Genomic DNA, 18,217 nt, shown 5'->3' with positions numbered 1-18,217 from the left:
CTCAAAGTTGTTTATTGGTTTTAGTCCCTAAATTACTGGGTAAAATCTGAAAAACGTACGAAACACTATACATTTTTAAAGCTCTGAGTGTCTACTTTTATATGAGCTTCATATTAACCAACACTGTGGAGTGAGACATGATAAAGACATTCAATGCTGAACATGGACACACATTAATAATGTAGTGTACTGGATGCTGCTTGTTAGAATACTGTAGTTTATTGTAAATTTAATTAGCTACTTTTTAGTAAAAAAAAAAAAAAAACTACACAAACTTAACATTTTGGCACCGTGCACAAAATTGTACAACTATAAAGCACATCAAAATAAGCTGGAAACCTATAGCCAGACTCGTGGTCGAGAATATATTGCGTCTTTTCCACAGCCCTAATTAATCGCTGGACAAGCCTCAAGTAACGAGTCATCCAAAATGATAACGTTATTCGTTTTTTCCATCTATTCGAGCATTTATGGTGTGGGGTCATTATTAAGTCTTAATACCTACTGTCTTATTCTTATCCATAGCTATGAACCACAGCGTTATGGTTAAGTTTGAAGTCACACAAAAAGATTGCGGTTTATTATTGTTATTTCTTGGATTTATTGGATTATCCAGATTTTAGTAAGCAAGGGCTGTTATGTAGCATCATTTTTTAAACGAAATGCTTCATAACATGATCATAAGCAGCCTATATGGCTTTCAAGGAAATCGGAAGAACAATAAGGATTACAACAAAACCTGTAGAACACACAGTGTCCCAATCTTGAAGCACTACATTGCCAGAATCGTTGACAAAACTTTCTTCCTTAGTGTGGCAAACAGGATGCTAAGCATAACATGCATTACCACTAAAGAGTCACGAACTATCTAGAAGCCTGCAATATGCAATTAAAGCTTAGAGAATCCTCTTACTGTTTCTCTTTCGGTTGCTAAATGGGTTTAAACAACATATTAACTGAAGCTGTTAGTCATTGTTGTCACATGGCTGTGCTAATGGGAACATTTTGTCCTCGCAAAGTACATAAACATTAATCTTGCAAAGTGTATTTAGAACGAAAAAGTTCATGCTTTTTGCCAGATACGACCACAAAACTGTGTTTGCTTCAGTGTCCAATGTTACATACACTCGAGTTGTCTGTTTCCTATATTTTTAGAACAAATTAGCTCACTGGAAGTTGCTCTGATATCACCGAGGAAGATTCCTTTTTTCCCCCTGAATGCTAATGGTTCACACAATACAATAGTTAACTTTATGCTAGCCTTAAGTGCATGGCATCAATTATTTAAGTTAAAGCCTGTTTCAGACAGGGATTATTTAACGATTTTTGCTCTTCATGGTGTGAGACGACCTCATATAAAATATTGGATAAACAGACTTCTATGTGTCCCTCCTCAATGGAAATTTCACATCAGATCGAATAAGGCGTTTACATGAAGGCTTTACAATCCGATTGACCTGTCAAACCGGTTACTGAATCTGATTGTTTGGTCGCATGTAAATTTACTGAGTATGATCCGGTTTTGTAAAGAAACTGAGCTCACATAAACAAGAAATATTCTTCACCCCTGAACTACAGTAGCTACTAGATAGTCCCAAACTATTTTGCCATCTTTTTACCTTCTAGAACAGTAGCAATGGAAAAAATACTGTGGAATGAATGTAGCCTGTGCACAGGAGACCCCAGATAATGATGCTTTAACAAAGCATTAGATTAGTAGGCTTTCAATCACTTAAAACTTTCATTTAAAAATGAAATTACTTGTCTTGAACCAAATAAAAAAAATGCTCAAAATAAATAGAAATTTGATAAAGAATTTACATATTTGATGTTATTTTTCAAATGTGCTACATTATTTTTATTTTTTATTTTTTATTTTTTTTACTGTCAAGCACAAACGGAATATTTAATTAAGAAGAAAATCTCCCAAACTTTGGGTAGTTTGGGATATTTTTCTGATACCCATATTCTGATTTTATAAAAGTTTCAGATTTTATTTTATTTTTAAAAAAAAAAAAAAGAAATGTCAGAATGTTTTCATTTGTCTACATATATTATGGTGATGGTCCGATTTACACGCATTAATATTAATTAGCTGTGTTACTAATTATGCCAAACAAAAGTCCTCATAAGGATATTACACCAGACGTGTGTGTTCGTGTTAGACAGCACTGTGTGAAAGCGAGGACCTTAAAGAATAAGATTATTTATCCACTCTGACAGTGATAGAATTGAACAGTACTATCAGTTCCTGTGTGACAGGAAGTGTTCTGGTCGGGGTGTGTTTGGTGAACTGAACAAATGTCTGTGGGAAAAGATTCGAGTCCCCATGCATCACCTGCTATCTGAACCAAAACAAAAACAACTTGTCAAAAGCAGGAAAAATAAGACTTCGTATCGAGACACGGTATCGTTCGTAGGAGACAGTTTAATATTTACAGACTGATTATTATCAGAAAAGTGCTGGTTAGAATTTATGCCTTGTTTGAACCAAAAGAGAAAATAAAGAGGGCTGTAAAAGTCCACAGATTACAATAAGACACGTAATATATTGTTTCCGCACATTACCGAAGATATTTTGTCGAAGGTAAATACTTCCTCCGATTATTTCTCTATAACTCTGTTTTTAAATCGTAAGTTTCGTTATTAACTTCAAATCAGGGAATTGCGTGTGAAAGAAAAGGGTTTTACATGTATATAAAATGACGCAAGCCCAGGTTTATATTTTATAAAGCTTCAGAGTTGATATTTTGGTTATTGTAATAAGGTGTGACTGTGAAATAAGCGAATAAAACCTTTTCAGCAGTACAGTACACTGGTGTTCCAATGGGTTTGATATTACCATTTACTTTGAAACTGTAGAAAAATATGAAAACATTTGAAAAACTTCATTTTCTTTAAGCCTTTAGGATCTATTTTTCACCACCACTGCGGAGTATGACATATAATCAGCTAATGAGATAATCAGCAACAAACTGTATAACTTGTGCAGATGATTAATTTTCTGTGGAACGTCTGTGTTTGCTTTGAGAGTTTGCTCGATATGGAACAGGACAATAGTATATATTTGCTTTAATGCCGGGGTGCACGTTGGCTTAGTGGTTAGCACGTTTGCCTCACAACTCGAGGGTTGGTAATTAATTCCAAAAAAAAAAATTCCAGTCACCTTTATCCTTAGATATTTGTGTTCTCTGAATTTTCAGACCACCTGATTTCAAAATACAAAAAAAAAATAATAAATTGTCATGGGTTAAGTTACAACACATTCACAGAAAGTTAACTCATAGCCACAATGTGAAATTTGTGGCTACAGCTGCATAGAAAAAGATTTTGAGAATTTCCACTCAATGATACAGTTAGGTTTGAACTATAAGATATAAAAATTAGATTTATTTTGTCACATAGCAGAGAAAATGTGGTGTTTATTGAGGTTAAACACTAAAGAAAGGCTGAATGGTGGTTTTTATGGTTGTGCATTAAATAACACAAAGTCATTAAAAAATTAATAACTGCAAACTTTTGGTTGATATTTGATGCGTTATGGTAGAAATGTTTCCTCATTCTTTATAACTATAACACAGTTATAGCAGTTCATGAATACAGGCTCCATAGAAATGTTTTGCAAGCCATCCAGTGTCTACTGTATGAAGGGCTTTGGAAAAGTCGGGTGAGTGTAAGAAAGAGAAAAAAGAAAGAGATGTTGACCTCCGTCTGTGGAATCCGTTACACTTCTTTATCATGGTCATGTGTTAGTCAGAATATTTGTGAATTTGTGCCACAGACCTCAGAATCGCTCAGACATCTACTAAAAGAGATGACAAAGCTGTAGATCATGGCAAAATGACATAGCTACATAGCTATGAGCCATGTAATGTGTGTCAGAAATAGCTGAGGGAATACCGTTACCTGACTAAAAAAGTGGTGGAAGCTCAGTGAGAAATGCTGAGTCATCTGTAATTATGAAAATGGAGACACGTTGATTCCTGTTCTTAATGTAGCTGAGCTGTTCCAGGTGAAAGCATCGAGCAAATCCAAGATCCATCTTAAATAAATGAATACATTGTTTACACTAATCGGCCATAACATTAAAACCAACTGCCTTATATAAAGTAGGTTCCCCTTGTGCATGAACTCCACAAGACTTCTGGAGGTCTGCTGCCAGTCTTAACTATTAGCATTAACATTAATTCAGCTCTCTGTGCTATACTACAGTAGCTCTAAGATGGGATCGGACCAGGCAGGCTAACCTTCACTCCCTACGTATATGTATCAGTGAGATTTGGGAACCCGTGTCGCTGCAGCTGGTTGTCTGGTTGTAGACCATTTCTGGTACTGTAGGTGTTTACCCACTGCAGTTAAACCAGGCAGCATCTGACAAGACCTGCAGTTTTGGACATGTTCTAAACCAGTTGTATGGCACAATTTGTGCCTCACTCAGATCCTTACAGTATATATTGCCATTTTTTGTGTTTCCAGCACATGGATTACAAATATACATTTACATTTCCAGCCTTTAGCGGACACCCTTATCCAGAGCTACTTACATTTTTATCTTGATTTTTTTATACAAACAAGCAGTTCAGGTTTAATGGCCTTGCTCAGTCGCCCAGCAGTGGCAGCGTGGTAGACATGGGATTCGAACTCACAACATTCTGATTGGTAATGGTAAGACCTTACCCACTAGGCTCCCTAATATAGTTATGGATGCGATAGAAAAACAGATCATTCAACACCATTAGTCTATTACTATTAGACTCCTTTCTAAATATCCCTTTAACATTCTTTCTCTTTCCAATTTTTTCTTTCTTTACACTTGCTCTCATTGTAAGTCTACCATGAGCCTCTACTTTAGTAAATAAACTTGATACAGTTATATACCAAAAAATATGACTGACATACTAGATCAACAGAAAGAAAAAACATCGCTGGAACAAATGTATTCATTGATGTATTTAACGTACATTATGTAATAATTTGCTCCACAAATTTAAAACTCAAGTATAAACTCATCACATCACGCTTTTAAATGTTTTATTTCTAACATAATTGCGGGAATCAAAGCTTCTTCAGTCTGTTGGAAGCGACTGCATATGGCATTCATTTTCCACCTTCTAGGCTATTAATGGAGCAGAGAAGCAAAATTGAGTGAGTCATCATTCATCAGAAGATTTATGAATCATGAATCAACGTGTAATGAATCGATGACTCAAAGCTGTAATAATGTCTAAATAGTGGAGTCATGTGAAGCTGTTTCCATTCAGTTTTACCTGAGGCTGCTACAGGTTTGCGATTTTAATCTCTGAACTTGTAGACACTGAGCTGAAGAGCGACAGAGTTTTGTGTGTGTGTGTGTGTGTGTGTGTGTGTGTGTGTGTGTGTGTGTGTGTGTGTGTGTGTGTGTGTGTGTGTAGGCAAGATTTCTACATTCCATATGGTTGCTTGGTGAAATCATTAAACCACCGCAGAATTCTTTTACCATGTGTGTGAGAGAGAGAGAGAGAGTGTGTGTGTGTACGTGATGTATGCTTTACATTTCAATGGAAGACTTGTAGAATCAGCAACACAGACACACATCCAGATGTTCTACTTGTCATGGAAACTATAAATACACACTAGTTCATTCCTAAACCCTACACTCAGATTTTTAAGAAGGAACGTTCCTGGAAGGTGGGATACAATCGGACCACATGTCAAAGTGGGTATCAGATGTCAGGGTGGGTTTAAAAACAAACAAACAAAAAAGACAGATTAATGTAACATAAATATTTAACATTTAGCACATTTATGAAGTAATTATGCCAATATATCATTTTACACACCGAGTAAAATATCCAAAATGTTTAGATATCTGATTTAAAACTGTTGATAGTGCTTCATTATATTCAGGTTTCTAGTAAAATCAAAATGAAATTACTTTTGTAAATGAAAAACAAAAATGAAAGGTGGCTAAAAGAAAGTACATTCAGCAATTCTACTACAGCAAATAAGAAAAAATTACAGCAACGTTTTTAGAGAAACAGGACGTTGCAGCAGATGTGAAACTTATGTTTGCTAGAAGTGTTCTGGAAACTTTGTGCACAATGATTTTTTTTCTCTGTATCTACTATCATTGTTCGTAGAAAAATGTGTAAAATTTAGAGGAAAATAAAATCTTAATATTAAAAAAAATTGTTAATTTGAAATGTTTTTTTTACTATTATTATTAGCATTAATAATAATAATAATAATAATAATAATAATAATAATAATAATAATAATAATAATAATAATAATAATAGTTTTGGGGGAATAAACTTTAATCCTGAGACAAACACACACATTATATATATTTGATATTTTTGCATATCAGAGAAACAAAAAGAAATAAAAAGACCACTAGATTGTATTGTATTACATTTATTTAAAAGAAGGAACCACTAGAACCTTGAGGAAATTTTTTTAAAGTGTTATTTTTTAAAAATGATTAATAATGAAGAGATCTCAGACTGAATCCCTGTGCCCTCAGTACAATAATTCCCGAGTTCCAAATTTATCCCCAGTTCATTAAAAGAGACCCCGACCCTGAGCTCAATGTGGTGTGAACTGGTGTAAGGAACTGAATAGTTCTAAATTATAAGTATATAATTTAATAATATATACTAAATTATGCATTTCAGTTTTTGTTTTTAAATACACTGAAAAGTTACATTTAAAATATTTAATGTACTGATGTACTGCGTATATATATGAAAATAAATGCTTCTTAATACTTTCCAAATCCATTGTATATTTGAACAGACTGACAACCATGCAATGTTTTCACCCGTTGGTGTTTAAGACAGCGCAACGTTGCCCTCTGCTGGTCTGTACAAGGAACTATGGGTAAAAAAAAAAAAAAGAATTGAAATAGATGAAGAAAAGAAACAGTCTTATGGCATTTAATGCTTGTTTAATATCAAATAACCAAAACGATTAGGCCTACTAGAGATGCAAACTATTATTCAAATGAAAACTAAATGACAGAAAGCTAGCAGCATAACTTTAGTCCTTTTATTTTCACTGTTGTTTACATATGAAGGAAAAAAATAAGTAAAAAAAATAATTAGGGTGGTATTGAAGATTTAATGTTAAAGAAAACATTTTAATGAAGCCAGTACAGAGCTGTAGATAACACATGTAGATTTAGTCTCCTAAAATGTTGCCCAAAACATCAACAAAAAAAATAATAAATCACAAGGTGCTAAGATAATACTTCCTATAAAAGTTTACAGGTTAAACAGAAAGAAACATCTTAAAGGCCAGGGTGGAACACTGCAATTCATTTCCAGTATGATCACCATATATGACTGTTTACAGCACATCGGACAACGAAACATGCAGAAACGTGCATTGTGTTGTTGAGTGAAACAGGACGGCAATGTCCTTAAACACATATATGTAGGCAGCTAGTGGTCAAAAGTAGCTCAGAGGTAAGGTTAAGTAAGCTCATACAAGTCAGCTAACTCACATTAGCAGTGTTTTATAAACATATAAAGATTTTGAATGTAGCAATTTCTTGCAAGTTCTGTCAGCTTAAGTCTAAAAAAAAAAGAGAGAAAAACGCAAAAACAAGCCAACGTCTGCAATTACAGCCTTACAAGGCACATCCAATCAGAGCTCATTTCCATACAAGTTCAGGACACACTCCCTCATGCTCCACAGGATACAACATTGAACTGATTTATTTTCCTACCCCAGCTAAGTGCTATAAACATTCCTTACATTACAACAAAGACAATGTTTTGTAGCTAAACTGCTATTAGCTAAAAAGTGTTCCAAAGAAATAAAAACACAAATTTGCTATTAGCTAAAAAGTGTTCCAAAGAAAAAAAACTGCTAAATTGCTACTAGCTAAAAAGTGTTCCAAAGGTATGATGAAGCTTCAGAATATTAAGAGTTCCTTAATTGACACAAAGCAAATCCTGAACTTCAGCATTAATCCAGCTTTAATATCATTAACAAAACCAAACCACAAATAAGCTAATGAATCAACAGCTATACTGTAGCTATGTATATGACTTTGGCCACGTGCATGTGTTAATGTTCTTCGTCACGTGTCTGCCCCGCCCTTGTCTGCTCCTCCCATTTCCCCACACCTGTTTCCCATTGTGATTACCCTGTCTATTTAACTGTGCCGCGTTGCCTTATGCAGCGTGGAATCTACTGTTGTCTTGTCCTGTCTTTAGTCTGTGTCATGTTTAGTGTTCTTTTGTTATTAAACCCCGTTTATTTCGCCATCCTGAGTTTAGGTCCGTTTATTCCCGCGTTCGGGACAGTATAGCTATGTTCATGTATATGTTGATCTGTAAATAAAATTAAGCCAACCAACATAAACACAGAGCTGCCAACATTGCTGAAAAAAAATCCAAGCAAACAGAAAGAAATTCTACCAGATTTTTACCCAAATGCTGTTTGTTAATGATATTTTTTCCAAGCATCAGTTAAAAAGAGAGACAATTCCAGCAAGATGTTTCTAACAACCTTTGTCAATAATTCTTGTGCTTTATTCTTGCTGAAGTTCAGAGTTTGTTCATGTTAAACAATGCAGTAAAAGGAATCCTAATGTAAAGCCTTACTAAATATATTTCTATACATGAAAGAATTACAAGGAAATAAAATTATTTATATACATGTCGACTGCAATTAAAAAAAAAAGTACAATGCTACTATGAGGTTAATTAAATCAGTGTAAATGTAAATCATTCAACCAACCGTTAAATCAATAAACCATACAGTGGATTTGTAAAAATACGCAAGATATCTGTTACTCAACTCTACCAGGTGAATCAATACTCAGGAGCCATTTACAAAGAGATAAAAAGAAAAAAATAGAATTATAATTATATTAAAAAAAACTGAGTAACTTCAGTGTTCGCTCACTAGAAAAAAATCTGCATATTTGTAAAGTTTGGAACTGATTGGTCAGAAACAGGAAGGCCAAAATGCAGACATGAGGTAACTGAGGTAATATTAGATTCTTATGAGGTCCAAATTAAAACAACAACAAAAAAAAAAACTCTAGGATGAAAAACAGAACAAATCACGTGGAAATTAAACTAAGAATACAGACAAATAAATGTTTACTTGTTTAAAAACTGAAAATTAGGTGAAGAGAATAAACTACATTTAGGTACTTGGTACATGTAAAACCATCCATGACAGTAAATACTGTGTTAAATGTAAATGATTTTGCGTAAATATCCACAAACAGAAAGAAACAATGTATGAAAAGTATTTTAAACTGGAAATACAAACTGTGATCTATTCGCTTTGAAAAGCGAGGGAATGATTCCCTCCAAAAATGAGCATTTAAAAATTTGACTGAAAACATAAGCATTTAATTTGTCTAGTATTTAATTTCTTATGTAATCATTAGCATATAATATATATAAATATGATTGTGAAGACTACATCTATCTTCTATGCCTTAACTCACAAAAGCTCCTCTTTTCTTGTATCTAGGCAGGTTAAGACAATAATAATAATAATAATAATAATAATAATAATAATAATAATAATAATAATAATAACCTTTAAGGGGAAATTAAAGTTTACGATTTGTTCAAATTGAGGTACCAAAATTCTACTTTTTTTTTGGACAAAACACAATATTTTATCTAATTTTGTCTCACCTTTGTCATCTAGGATGACATCCGAAGGGTTTGCCAAGATCACCAAACATTTATGGAGACTCACTGAACTGATATATATGGAAGAAAGAATTCAAAATCTCTGAAAAACAAGGTTGATTTGTCCTTTCCATATTTTCCTAAAACTGTTTAGTGTTATTATTTGATTATATTTCATAATTCTCTTGGTTAAAGGAATACATCTGGAGCAAAATGAATGAAGCTTACGTCAGCCAAGTGAGCCAAATGTGTCTTGAACGATCGACTACATTTGATTTTAGGGAGTAAGTGAGAAATTAATTTTTTTTCTCTTCTTTATTTTTAAATAAAATTTAGCTTAGTCTTTACACATCTGCTGTACCATAATGCATGCGGTAGAAATGTCTGATGTGAGGACATTTGGACTTGAATTGATTTCAGAAAATACGATCCCTGAGGTCTGGAGACACTATAAATTGGGAGACACACACACACACACTCACACTCTGAAAAGGCCGTTAGTGGTTAAAAAAATAAGTACGCAATTAAAGGTTAATTGGGTAATTAGCACTGAGAGCAATACAAACTGTAAAAGGAAGAGAGAGAGAGACAGAGACAGAGAGAGAGAGAGAGAGAGAGATGCTTGTATTGAGGATCATTGGCATTGAGGCTTAAACTGCAGCTGTAAAATTAACAGTGAGTATCAATAACAGGTAAGATTTTGAGGTATGTGTGTCTTGTTCCTACCAGCCTTGGCCGATATAAAATATCACAATGACTGTAACTGTTTGCCAATATTACACAATTTTGTGTTAAAAAAACATACTGCACTTTTACTTCTACTTGTTCTCACTGGACAACATTTTAACATTTTAATTTTAAACAGCGCCATTGTCTCAATCCCTTTAAGGCTCAGAAATATAGTTTTATACAACGTAAATTGCGCAGAGTAATGACCGTCTCATTCTGCCTTCTAATTTATAAACCTTGGCTTTATACAAACGACAATACGTATAATTAGTTATTATTTCTATTGTAACAAATACTGTAACACTCCAGCTGTATTTAGTAATTCGGAAGGAGTCTAACCGCTAGTAACAGTCAAAGGGAAAGATTAAACTTTTCCAACAAAACTTTAAGACAGAAAGCTCGGACGTCAAGTTAAAAAATAAAAGTTTTAGTGGATTTGTGCTATGTATTACAAAATGTAACAAGAAATGGAGAAAAAAACAGCAGTTCAAGTCTGAATATTTTTTGGACTAATTATTGGACTAAGCTCGATAGTTACATTAACATAAAACTGTTAAAAATGCATGAAGAATATGACAAACCCGAGAACTCGCTACTGGCATGCTACAGATGCTGCAGTTGAAATCAGTCTGAAGTCAAATGTGCTTGAGCTACAAACTCCTAACAACTGTTTGTCTTTTCTTAGCTGCAATGGAGCCCTGGATACATAAAGCTTTAGGAACACAGGATTTACAGAAAATCTATGGTTACTGTATATCTATATAATGACCAACGGTTTACTTATTTCAACTTTAAACTTTTACTTAGACATGTTTAAAAAATTTCCTGTGAGTTACCAAATGCAGTTTTCTAGTTTAAACCTACAGATTAAGCTAATGAGGCATGTTTGGGTTATACTATGTTTGTTTTGCATCCAAAGGCTTGAAAGTGTTCCCATAGTGACGACATATCAACCAGCAACCAATTAAGTAACCGTCTGAGGGGAAGCAGCCAATGATATGAACAGCTCCTGTTTGCACTGGCCAATGAAAACGGCCCTTTTCTGACAGATGAAATACATCTCTATGGCAAAAGTGTCTCCATAGCAGTGACTAAAATAGAGACCAATAGGAAGATAAATTAGTTAGTAAGACAATTACACAAGGGAAGGAGCCAAGCTTGATTGGCTGAAAAGATGTGAAAGCCAAAATATCGCACCATATACTGTAATTAATGAGAAACTGTCTACTAAAGTAACAAAATAATAAAATAATTCACTAGCCAGAAAATAAACAAGTCGTATTTTGTAACAAAAAAAAAAAAAAAAAATCACGAGAGTATGAGAATATAATGATGTTTTCGCTATGAATGTTATTTAATCCCTGCATCTTTGAGGAATGCAAGTTAGCTGGATATATCAGCATAGCCTACTGGCACGGAGTGACTAACTGGCTTGAAAATATTGGCACTGATTTGCTGCATAGAATAAATTCTGTGAGGTCTGCAGAAAATCACACAGTATACAAATTTCTAATCCAGCATCTAAATTAGCAAGTGACGGATGAATATTCCCTTCATACTGATACGGCGGGCGGCGCAAGATTTGGACTTGCGATTCTGTATTATTTTGAATTCACTCTGCCTAAGGGAAGCGTCAAACCTAAACCAAAATCTAAACTCAGTAGGTGCATAGCTACTTAGATATTTGACCAAACTTATACAATGGATTGTATCTAAAGTGCCCAAAAACCAAAAGAAAACAAATTCACAATGCTAACGAAGTGCAAAACACTGACTTAAAAAATTATTTATATGCCCCTCTGGATTGAAAGGTTTGCTAAAATAGAGGTGATTGAGGTCCAGATGCAATGTTTGACTTGTCAATTGTGAATGAATTTAGTTGTGGCATGGCCAAAGCCCAGGAGTTCCAAATGATTGGTCTAAGAAATCAGACAGTGTAGTCTGAACACTAAATTTTAGTTCCTATCTACCTTTAGCGCCAGCGAATTTCACTTTAAATAGTTGACGGAAAATAGATGATTTTGAATTCCTTAGACAAACCTGGTCCACAAAATTGTTAGCTAGTTTGTGTAGCTAGTATATATATAAATACAAAAACCTTCTATTTAACACCAATGAAATCTGATAGACCCATGAATGTTGAAATTCACTTTCAACAGTTTAGATTCTTAGATTTAACAAAAAAAAAATAAAATAAAGAACTGCATGCAAGAATCGAAAAAGAGAACTGGAAACAAACGTCAAATGATTGGATTTCATATTAGAAAAGGTTTTCTATTAAAATGTTTCTACTAAAATCTCAGAAACGAAAGTCATTATTTTTTCAAAAGGCTTGAGCCATCGAAATTCTTCTTTTGGCTTAAGAATAAGTGACAATGTTGTATGATTATGCATCACTTATTAACACTGGTTATACCAATAGCTCTGAACCCACAGTAGATGTTATGAAAGATCTAGGAATGAGTAAAGAACATTATATTCCTTAAAAACAATTGAATAAAATCAGTGGCGGGGGAAAAAATCTCTTCTGTGGAAAAACGGCAACTGTTCTGTGGACACAGTGGTTAAAGAAGGGCAGATGTAGAGAGAAAAATGTTCTTCCTTATAGTTCTATTCAAAGGCAACAGCATTTCCTACTGATCAGCACTCACTTTTCTTCTTATGTGAGAATTGGGGTTCCTTCAAGCATTGGCTCCTTTGGAGAAGCCATCAAGTTCTAGACTGTTAAAATCCCAAAAAAGCAAGCAGAGGGATGGAGGCCTGTGGAGTCCAAGAGGAGGATAAAAGAGAATGAAATATCCACTTGCAGGTCTTTACTATTTAAGTAAAAGAGCACCGATGTGAGGAGTTTGGGTCTGATTTGATCTGAGGATAGAGATGTCACGCATACGAACACAGCAGATGATGGACTTCTGGTGAAGCGAATCCCTGCAAAGACAGAGACAGAATGCAGCTACAATACATAATAAAACCATTTGAAATTTTAAAAAAAGTCTAGAGATAAAGGAAAGAGAATGGAAACAAAAAGAAAGAAAGAAAGAAAGAAAGAAAGAAAGAAAGAAAGAAAGAAAGGCAATGGGGCAAAAGGTGAAAAATGAAAGAGTAAAAGAGGAAAAAGTAAAGAGAAGCAAGTCCTTAAAGTGTGTATTTTTTATGTGTGTTTCACTCTGTGTGTGTGTGTGTGTGTGTGTGTGTGTGTGTGTGTGTGTGTGAGAGAGAGAGAGAGAGAGAGTGTGTGTGTTGCTGATGAAACCCATTGTGATATCACAAGTGGCAGCTGGAAAACAAACGGGCATTCTGTCATTCGCTGTATTTCAATGGGAAACTTATTTTCAGACATTTAGTTAATTGTTAGTTTGTTTGTTGACAGGTTGGCATTTATTTAATAAATACAGAAGGAATTTCCAGTGCCAGTGCTTAGTCCCAGGTTGTAAAGCTGTACACTTGCAAGTAAGTTTTCCACCACAGGAAAATCTCCATGACCGAGAATGTTCTTTGCTTTACATGTGTTTTTACTGCAAAATCAACAACTTCGATGTGCTAACAGTCTCTCTGTTTCACTTCACCCCATCTATTTAGTTTCGTCATGAAATCTCCGCCTCACGCTTCCGTGTCACTTAGCCTCCTGTTTATTGTATTTTTGAAGCCTGTGTCTCGCCCCTTTCCTGTCTTCGTTACGACTGAAACTTTGTTTTGTTTATATTCTCCTAGCCATGGTTGTGTGTTTAGCCACATTTGTCTCAATATCCCAAGCCTGTTCTGCTCCTGACCTGCCTTTTAATAACAAATAAATAAATGAATAAATCTGCATTCATTTTTGTCCCATACGTGACACTCATGTGTTGCATACCTTGCTTAGAACATATCTTTTCACCATTAGTTTCTGCCCTCCGTCTCACCTTAGTGCAGCTCTTGTTGTGTTTCCGGGTCAGTGTATCCAGGCAGCACGTCTCCGTTGGTGCAGTTCTTCAGCATGCTGTGTGTGCTCGGGTCACACGTGTCGCTTTGTTTCTTATGAGCGTGCCGGGAGACCAACGGCACAAAGAACAAGACCAAGCCTCCGACCAGAGGGGGCACGCCGGCCAGGTAAAACGCCACGTGGTAAGTCTTAAAGTGGTCGTGAAGAAGGCCTGAGAGGAGGATAGATAGAGATGTACAGTAAAGGGAGAATCAGAGAATATTTCTAAATGTTTCTGAAATTATTAGTCAAATATTAAATGATATATAATATCAGATTTCTTTAAATACACACACAATGTCTGGATCTGTCTGAGTCATTTAGATATTCTTTGGATGGATGGATGCATGGAAGGATGGATGAAAGGATGGAAAGAAACATGATAAAAGAACGGAAGGAAGGAAGGAAGGAACGAAGGAAGGAACGAAGGAAGACAGAACAGATTGATAGACAAAGGAAAGAAATGAGAATAAGTGTAAATACTGCCAATTAGCGGAAAAATAGGAAAATAGTTAACAAATGGAGAAATGATAAAGGCAAAGAAAGAAAGAAAGAAAGAAAGAAAGAAGCAGAGAAATAGGGAATAAACGAGCAAGAGATTGTAGTAAAAATAAATAAATAAATAAATAAATAAATAAATAAATAAATAAATAAAGAGTAGAAAGAAAGTGACAGAGAAAAAGAGAATGATGAAGAGAAATAAGGCCATAAAGTGTGCACAGGGTTTTAAAGCAGAGCTGATTTAACCTTTCTAAACAAAAACATGTTTTTGTTCTCATAGCCTGGATGTGTCTCAAACTGCAGGCATTAAAGGACAAATCAGAACATCAAGTGCCCAAAGTCAAAGCAGTGACAGCAGTAAACAGGGAGTGCAGTGAAGAGGAGCAGCGCCAGTTATTAGTCAGACCGAGTAAAGCCGCTAGAGTCAATACTTTCAGCATGGAGGCTCTCAGCAGGGGGCGGAGCATCAACAAGGAGAATAAGTAAGCTGATCTGTTAGCAGGTGGTTCAACTGGGTTGCCAAAAATCGATGAACAACAACAAAACAAGAGCCAAGCTAAACGAAAAACAAACGCTTCTCAGAAGGCAGACACTTTGATCCATCCATCTGTTCATCTGTCTATTTATCTTTCCGTCTATCTTCTAGCATGTCTACAGTATCAACCTGTCCATCCTTTCACCTTCAGTCTATTGCGTTTCCATTAATCTATCACTCTTTTATATCGTTCCCTTTATCCATCTAACTGTTCATCTTTCTACCCAGCCGTTTAACCATCCGTTTGTTTATCTGTCTTTTTTAATTCCATCTGTATATTCTGTCTTTCCATGAATCATTCTCAGCAAGTTTCGTCCTTCTACATATGAAAGTGTTTTCCCATCTACCTAAGCATCCATCCTGTCTTTCCACAGTCTATACTGTTATTCACTGTTTCACCCCTTTTACATGTTATGTCTGTCCATCCTGAATTTATCACTCTATTACAACAAGGGTCAAACAAAACAGAAAGCCGACTGTTCGCGGAAAAGCCGCACAAAATTCCCAGAAGGGCCCTTAACGCTCCATAGATTCTCCTAATGGTCCTGTAACTGGAGCAAATTTAATGAGTAATGTTCCAGAGTGTGTGCTGAAAGTGTGTAGTTCAACACCGACACACACATATGTATTTGTGTGTGTGTGTGTGTGTGTGTGTGTGTGTGGGCTTGGTGACCTGAGGGTAACTGACTACGAAACCATGCTGTGCCTCAAATATAAACCTTCTATATCTTGTGCACTGAAGGCTGTGGGTATGTAAAGTTAAACTCCTTGAGTCAACTCTTTAGATGTCTTAGAGTGTAAGAGAACACATACTGTACTTTTGGATCATCACAAATCATACTTGGATAAATATGTCCAGGAAGAATTTCATTTTGCCACACACTCACACATACACAAACCCAAACGCAAACAAACATTAATAGACGTTCCTTAATATGCGCCTTTTTACTTGACTAAGAGCATTCAAGTTGTATCCCAACGCATCCCCATTCTAAATGACCAGGGAATAATTTGTTGCTAAGATAGCACTAATGTATCCTGGAGGTGTTTAGTTAAAAGTGCACTATATTTCTTGGATATTCAAACCTCATCTGTGGCTTTGTCCTCTATATTGGGTCAAGGCGGTGTTACGACCATGTTTCCTCCTCTTAGCTAGGTGGGTTTCTCAAAGTGTTTTCTCAAACTCTCAACAGGCATGTGATGTTTCTTCAAAAGAATCCCTGGAACAATGGTGTAACAGCTATACTCAGAGTTCCCAAAGCCACCTCATATGGAGTAAAAAGGTAATGAGGAAAGCAGGTGGAGCAACTCGTGAGGCGCAAGTTGGAGTTGCGGGTTGATTCCTCTCAGGTCTATCAGTGGGAAGTACTTGCAGCTGACAAAAACAAGGACGTGTTCATTCTCTGCACAACCTGTCATGAACCTGAGGAAAGGAATAGATGTACTGTAGGCTTTCCAATGGGTTACATTAGAAAGAGGCTAAAATGTAAGAGGCCCAAAAAACCCAAGATTCATTGGGGTTACCTGTCTCAAGCCTTAGTTAGATGCCCTTCCCATGCTTTCCTGAGTCTATGACAACATCTACTGTTGAAAGGTATTTTCTTACCTATTCAGGGTGGACGAACAGTTCCATAAAACGACACAGAATATTTTAGATGAATTATAGCTCCTCCAATATGCCTACTAGCATGGCGTTTGTAAATAAAGCCTACTAGCAAAAGAGTCGTGGAGTCTTCCCATCAGGCAGTGGACCAATTGGGTCGAATGGTAGATGCATCTCTATTGATGAACAGACAAGAGGTTGTCTGTGGCAGATATTTGAAAGGCTCGTTTGGAACACTGTATTGACTGGCCATCAAGGCCCCATCGGGGGCTTTGCCCTTTATACTGGGCCAGGGTTGTACTATGACAATGTTACATGTTCCGTAATGGCAATGCCCCTATGAACAGTGTAAGGTCCCTGAAGACATGAGTTGGACTCTAAGAACCCGAGTGATCTGAACAGAGTTCTGACCTTATCCACTCTGAAAACCTTTGGGAGAAACTGGGACACCACTAGACCTCCTTGCCAAACATCGGGGTCCAACCTCTTGTGATACCTAGTCTTGTTTCAGCGCTTCAGTTCCCTATTTTCCCTATTTTGAAGTATTTTAATGCTATTCTACTTGAACTAGTTTTGATGGATTTGTTGTGTTACCTTACTATACCATATTATTAATCCAGCTGGAAGGATCTTTTATGCCTTTGTATAAAACTACCAGTACTCACCTGCAATCGGTGGACCTGCTGTCATTGGAATAGCCATGAGTCCCAGCAGGTAACCAATGGCTTGTGAGGCCCTCATGGGCCCCACCAACTCAAAAGCAATAGGGGCCATTATGGTTATGAAGCAACCGTCACACAGTCCCATGAAAACACACACCACCATCAGGCCCTCAAGCATACGGCACTGAGGGATCATCATTGACATCAGGCCCAGAGTCATGAAAGAGGCCACCTACAGTATACACCCACACAAAAAGAGATTAAAGTGGTTCATAATTGTCTATTACAAACTAATACCAGATTCTGACTTAAGAACCTATGTTAGGATTGAGTAAATAATGTATAAAAATACTGTGTATATATATATACATACATACCTGCAAGTATATTTTTTTGACTCCAGGAATTAGGTCTCCCACTTTGCCAAAGAGCAGACGTCCTGCTCCCGAGGAAGCCCCGATGCACACCAACAGCACCCACTCCTTATGCGTCTCCCCAAACTGCTCCTTCACAAAGTTTATCTGTCACAGAAATACTTGTAATTAATATTTAGTATTAGCACACAAAAAAAGAACAAAACAG

At 35.9% G+C, this 18,217-nt stretch overlaps 1 protein-coding gene across 1 annotated transcript in view; it reads right to left on the bottom strand.

Annotated features, from left to right (window-relative positions):
* Positions 1-6,911: 6,911 nt before the first annotated feature.
* The window catches only part of slc16a2 (solute carrier family 16 member 2), a 28,635-nt gene continuing 17,329 nt past the window's right edge, over positions 6,912-18,217 (bottom strand). Inside the window, exons 4-7 of the mRNA XM_027171777.2 lie at positions 18,013-18,156; positions 17,639-17,867; positions 14,276-14,506; positions 6,912-13,304 (exon numbers count right to left, since the gene is read on the bottom strand). Of these exons, the coding sequence (XP_027027578.2) occupies positions 14,277-14,506; positions 17,639-17,867; positions 18,013-18,156 (603 nt within the window). The 3' untranslated portion in view covers positions 6,912-13,304; position 14,276. The remainder of the gene's footprint in view (positions 13,305-14,275; positions 14,507-17,638; positions 17,868-18,012; positions 18,157-18,217) is intronic.

Source organism: Tachysurus fulvidraco, chromosome 15 (assembly GCF_022655615.1).
Source record: "Tachysurus fulvidraco isolate hzauxx_2018 chromosome 15, HZAU_PFXX_2.0, whole genome shotgun sequence".
In the NCBI taxonomy this organism is placed as follows: domain Eukaryota; kingdom Metazoa; phylum Chordata; class Actinopteri; order Siluriformes; family Bagridae; genus Tachysurus; species Tachysurus fulvidraco.
Note: the sequence above shows the minus strand (reverse complement) of the source record. Positions and strands in the feature narration are given on the sequence as shown.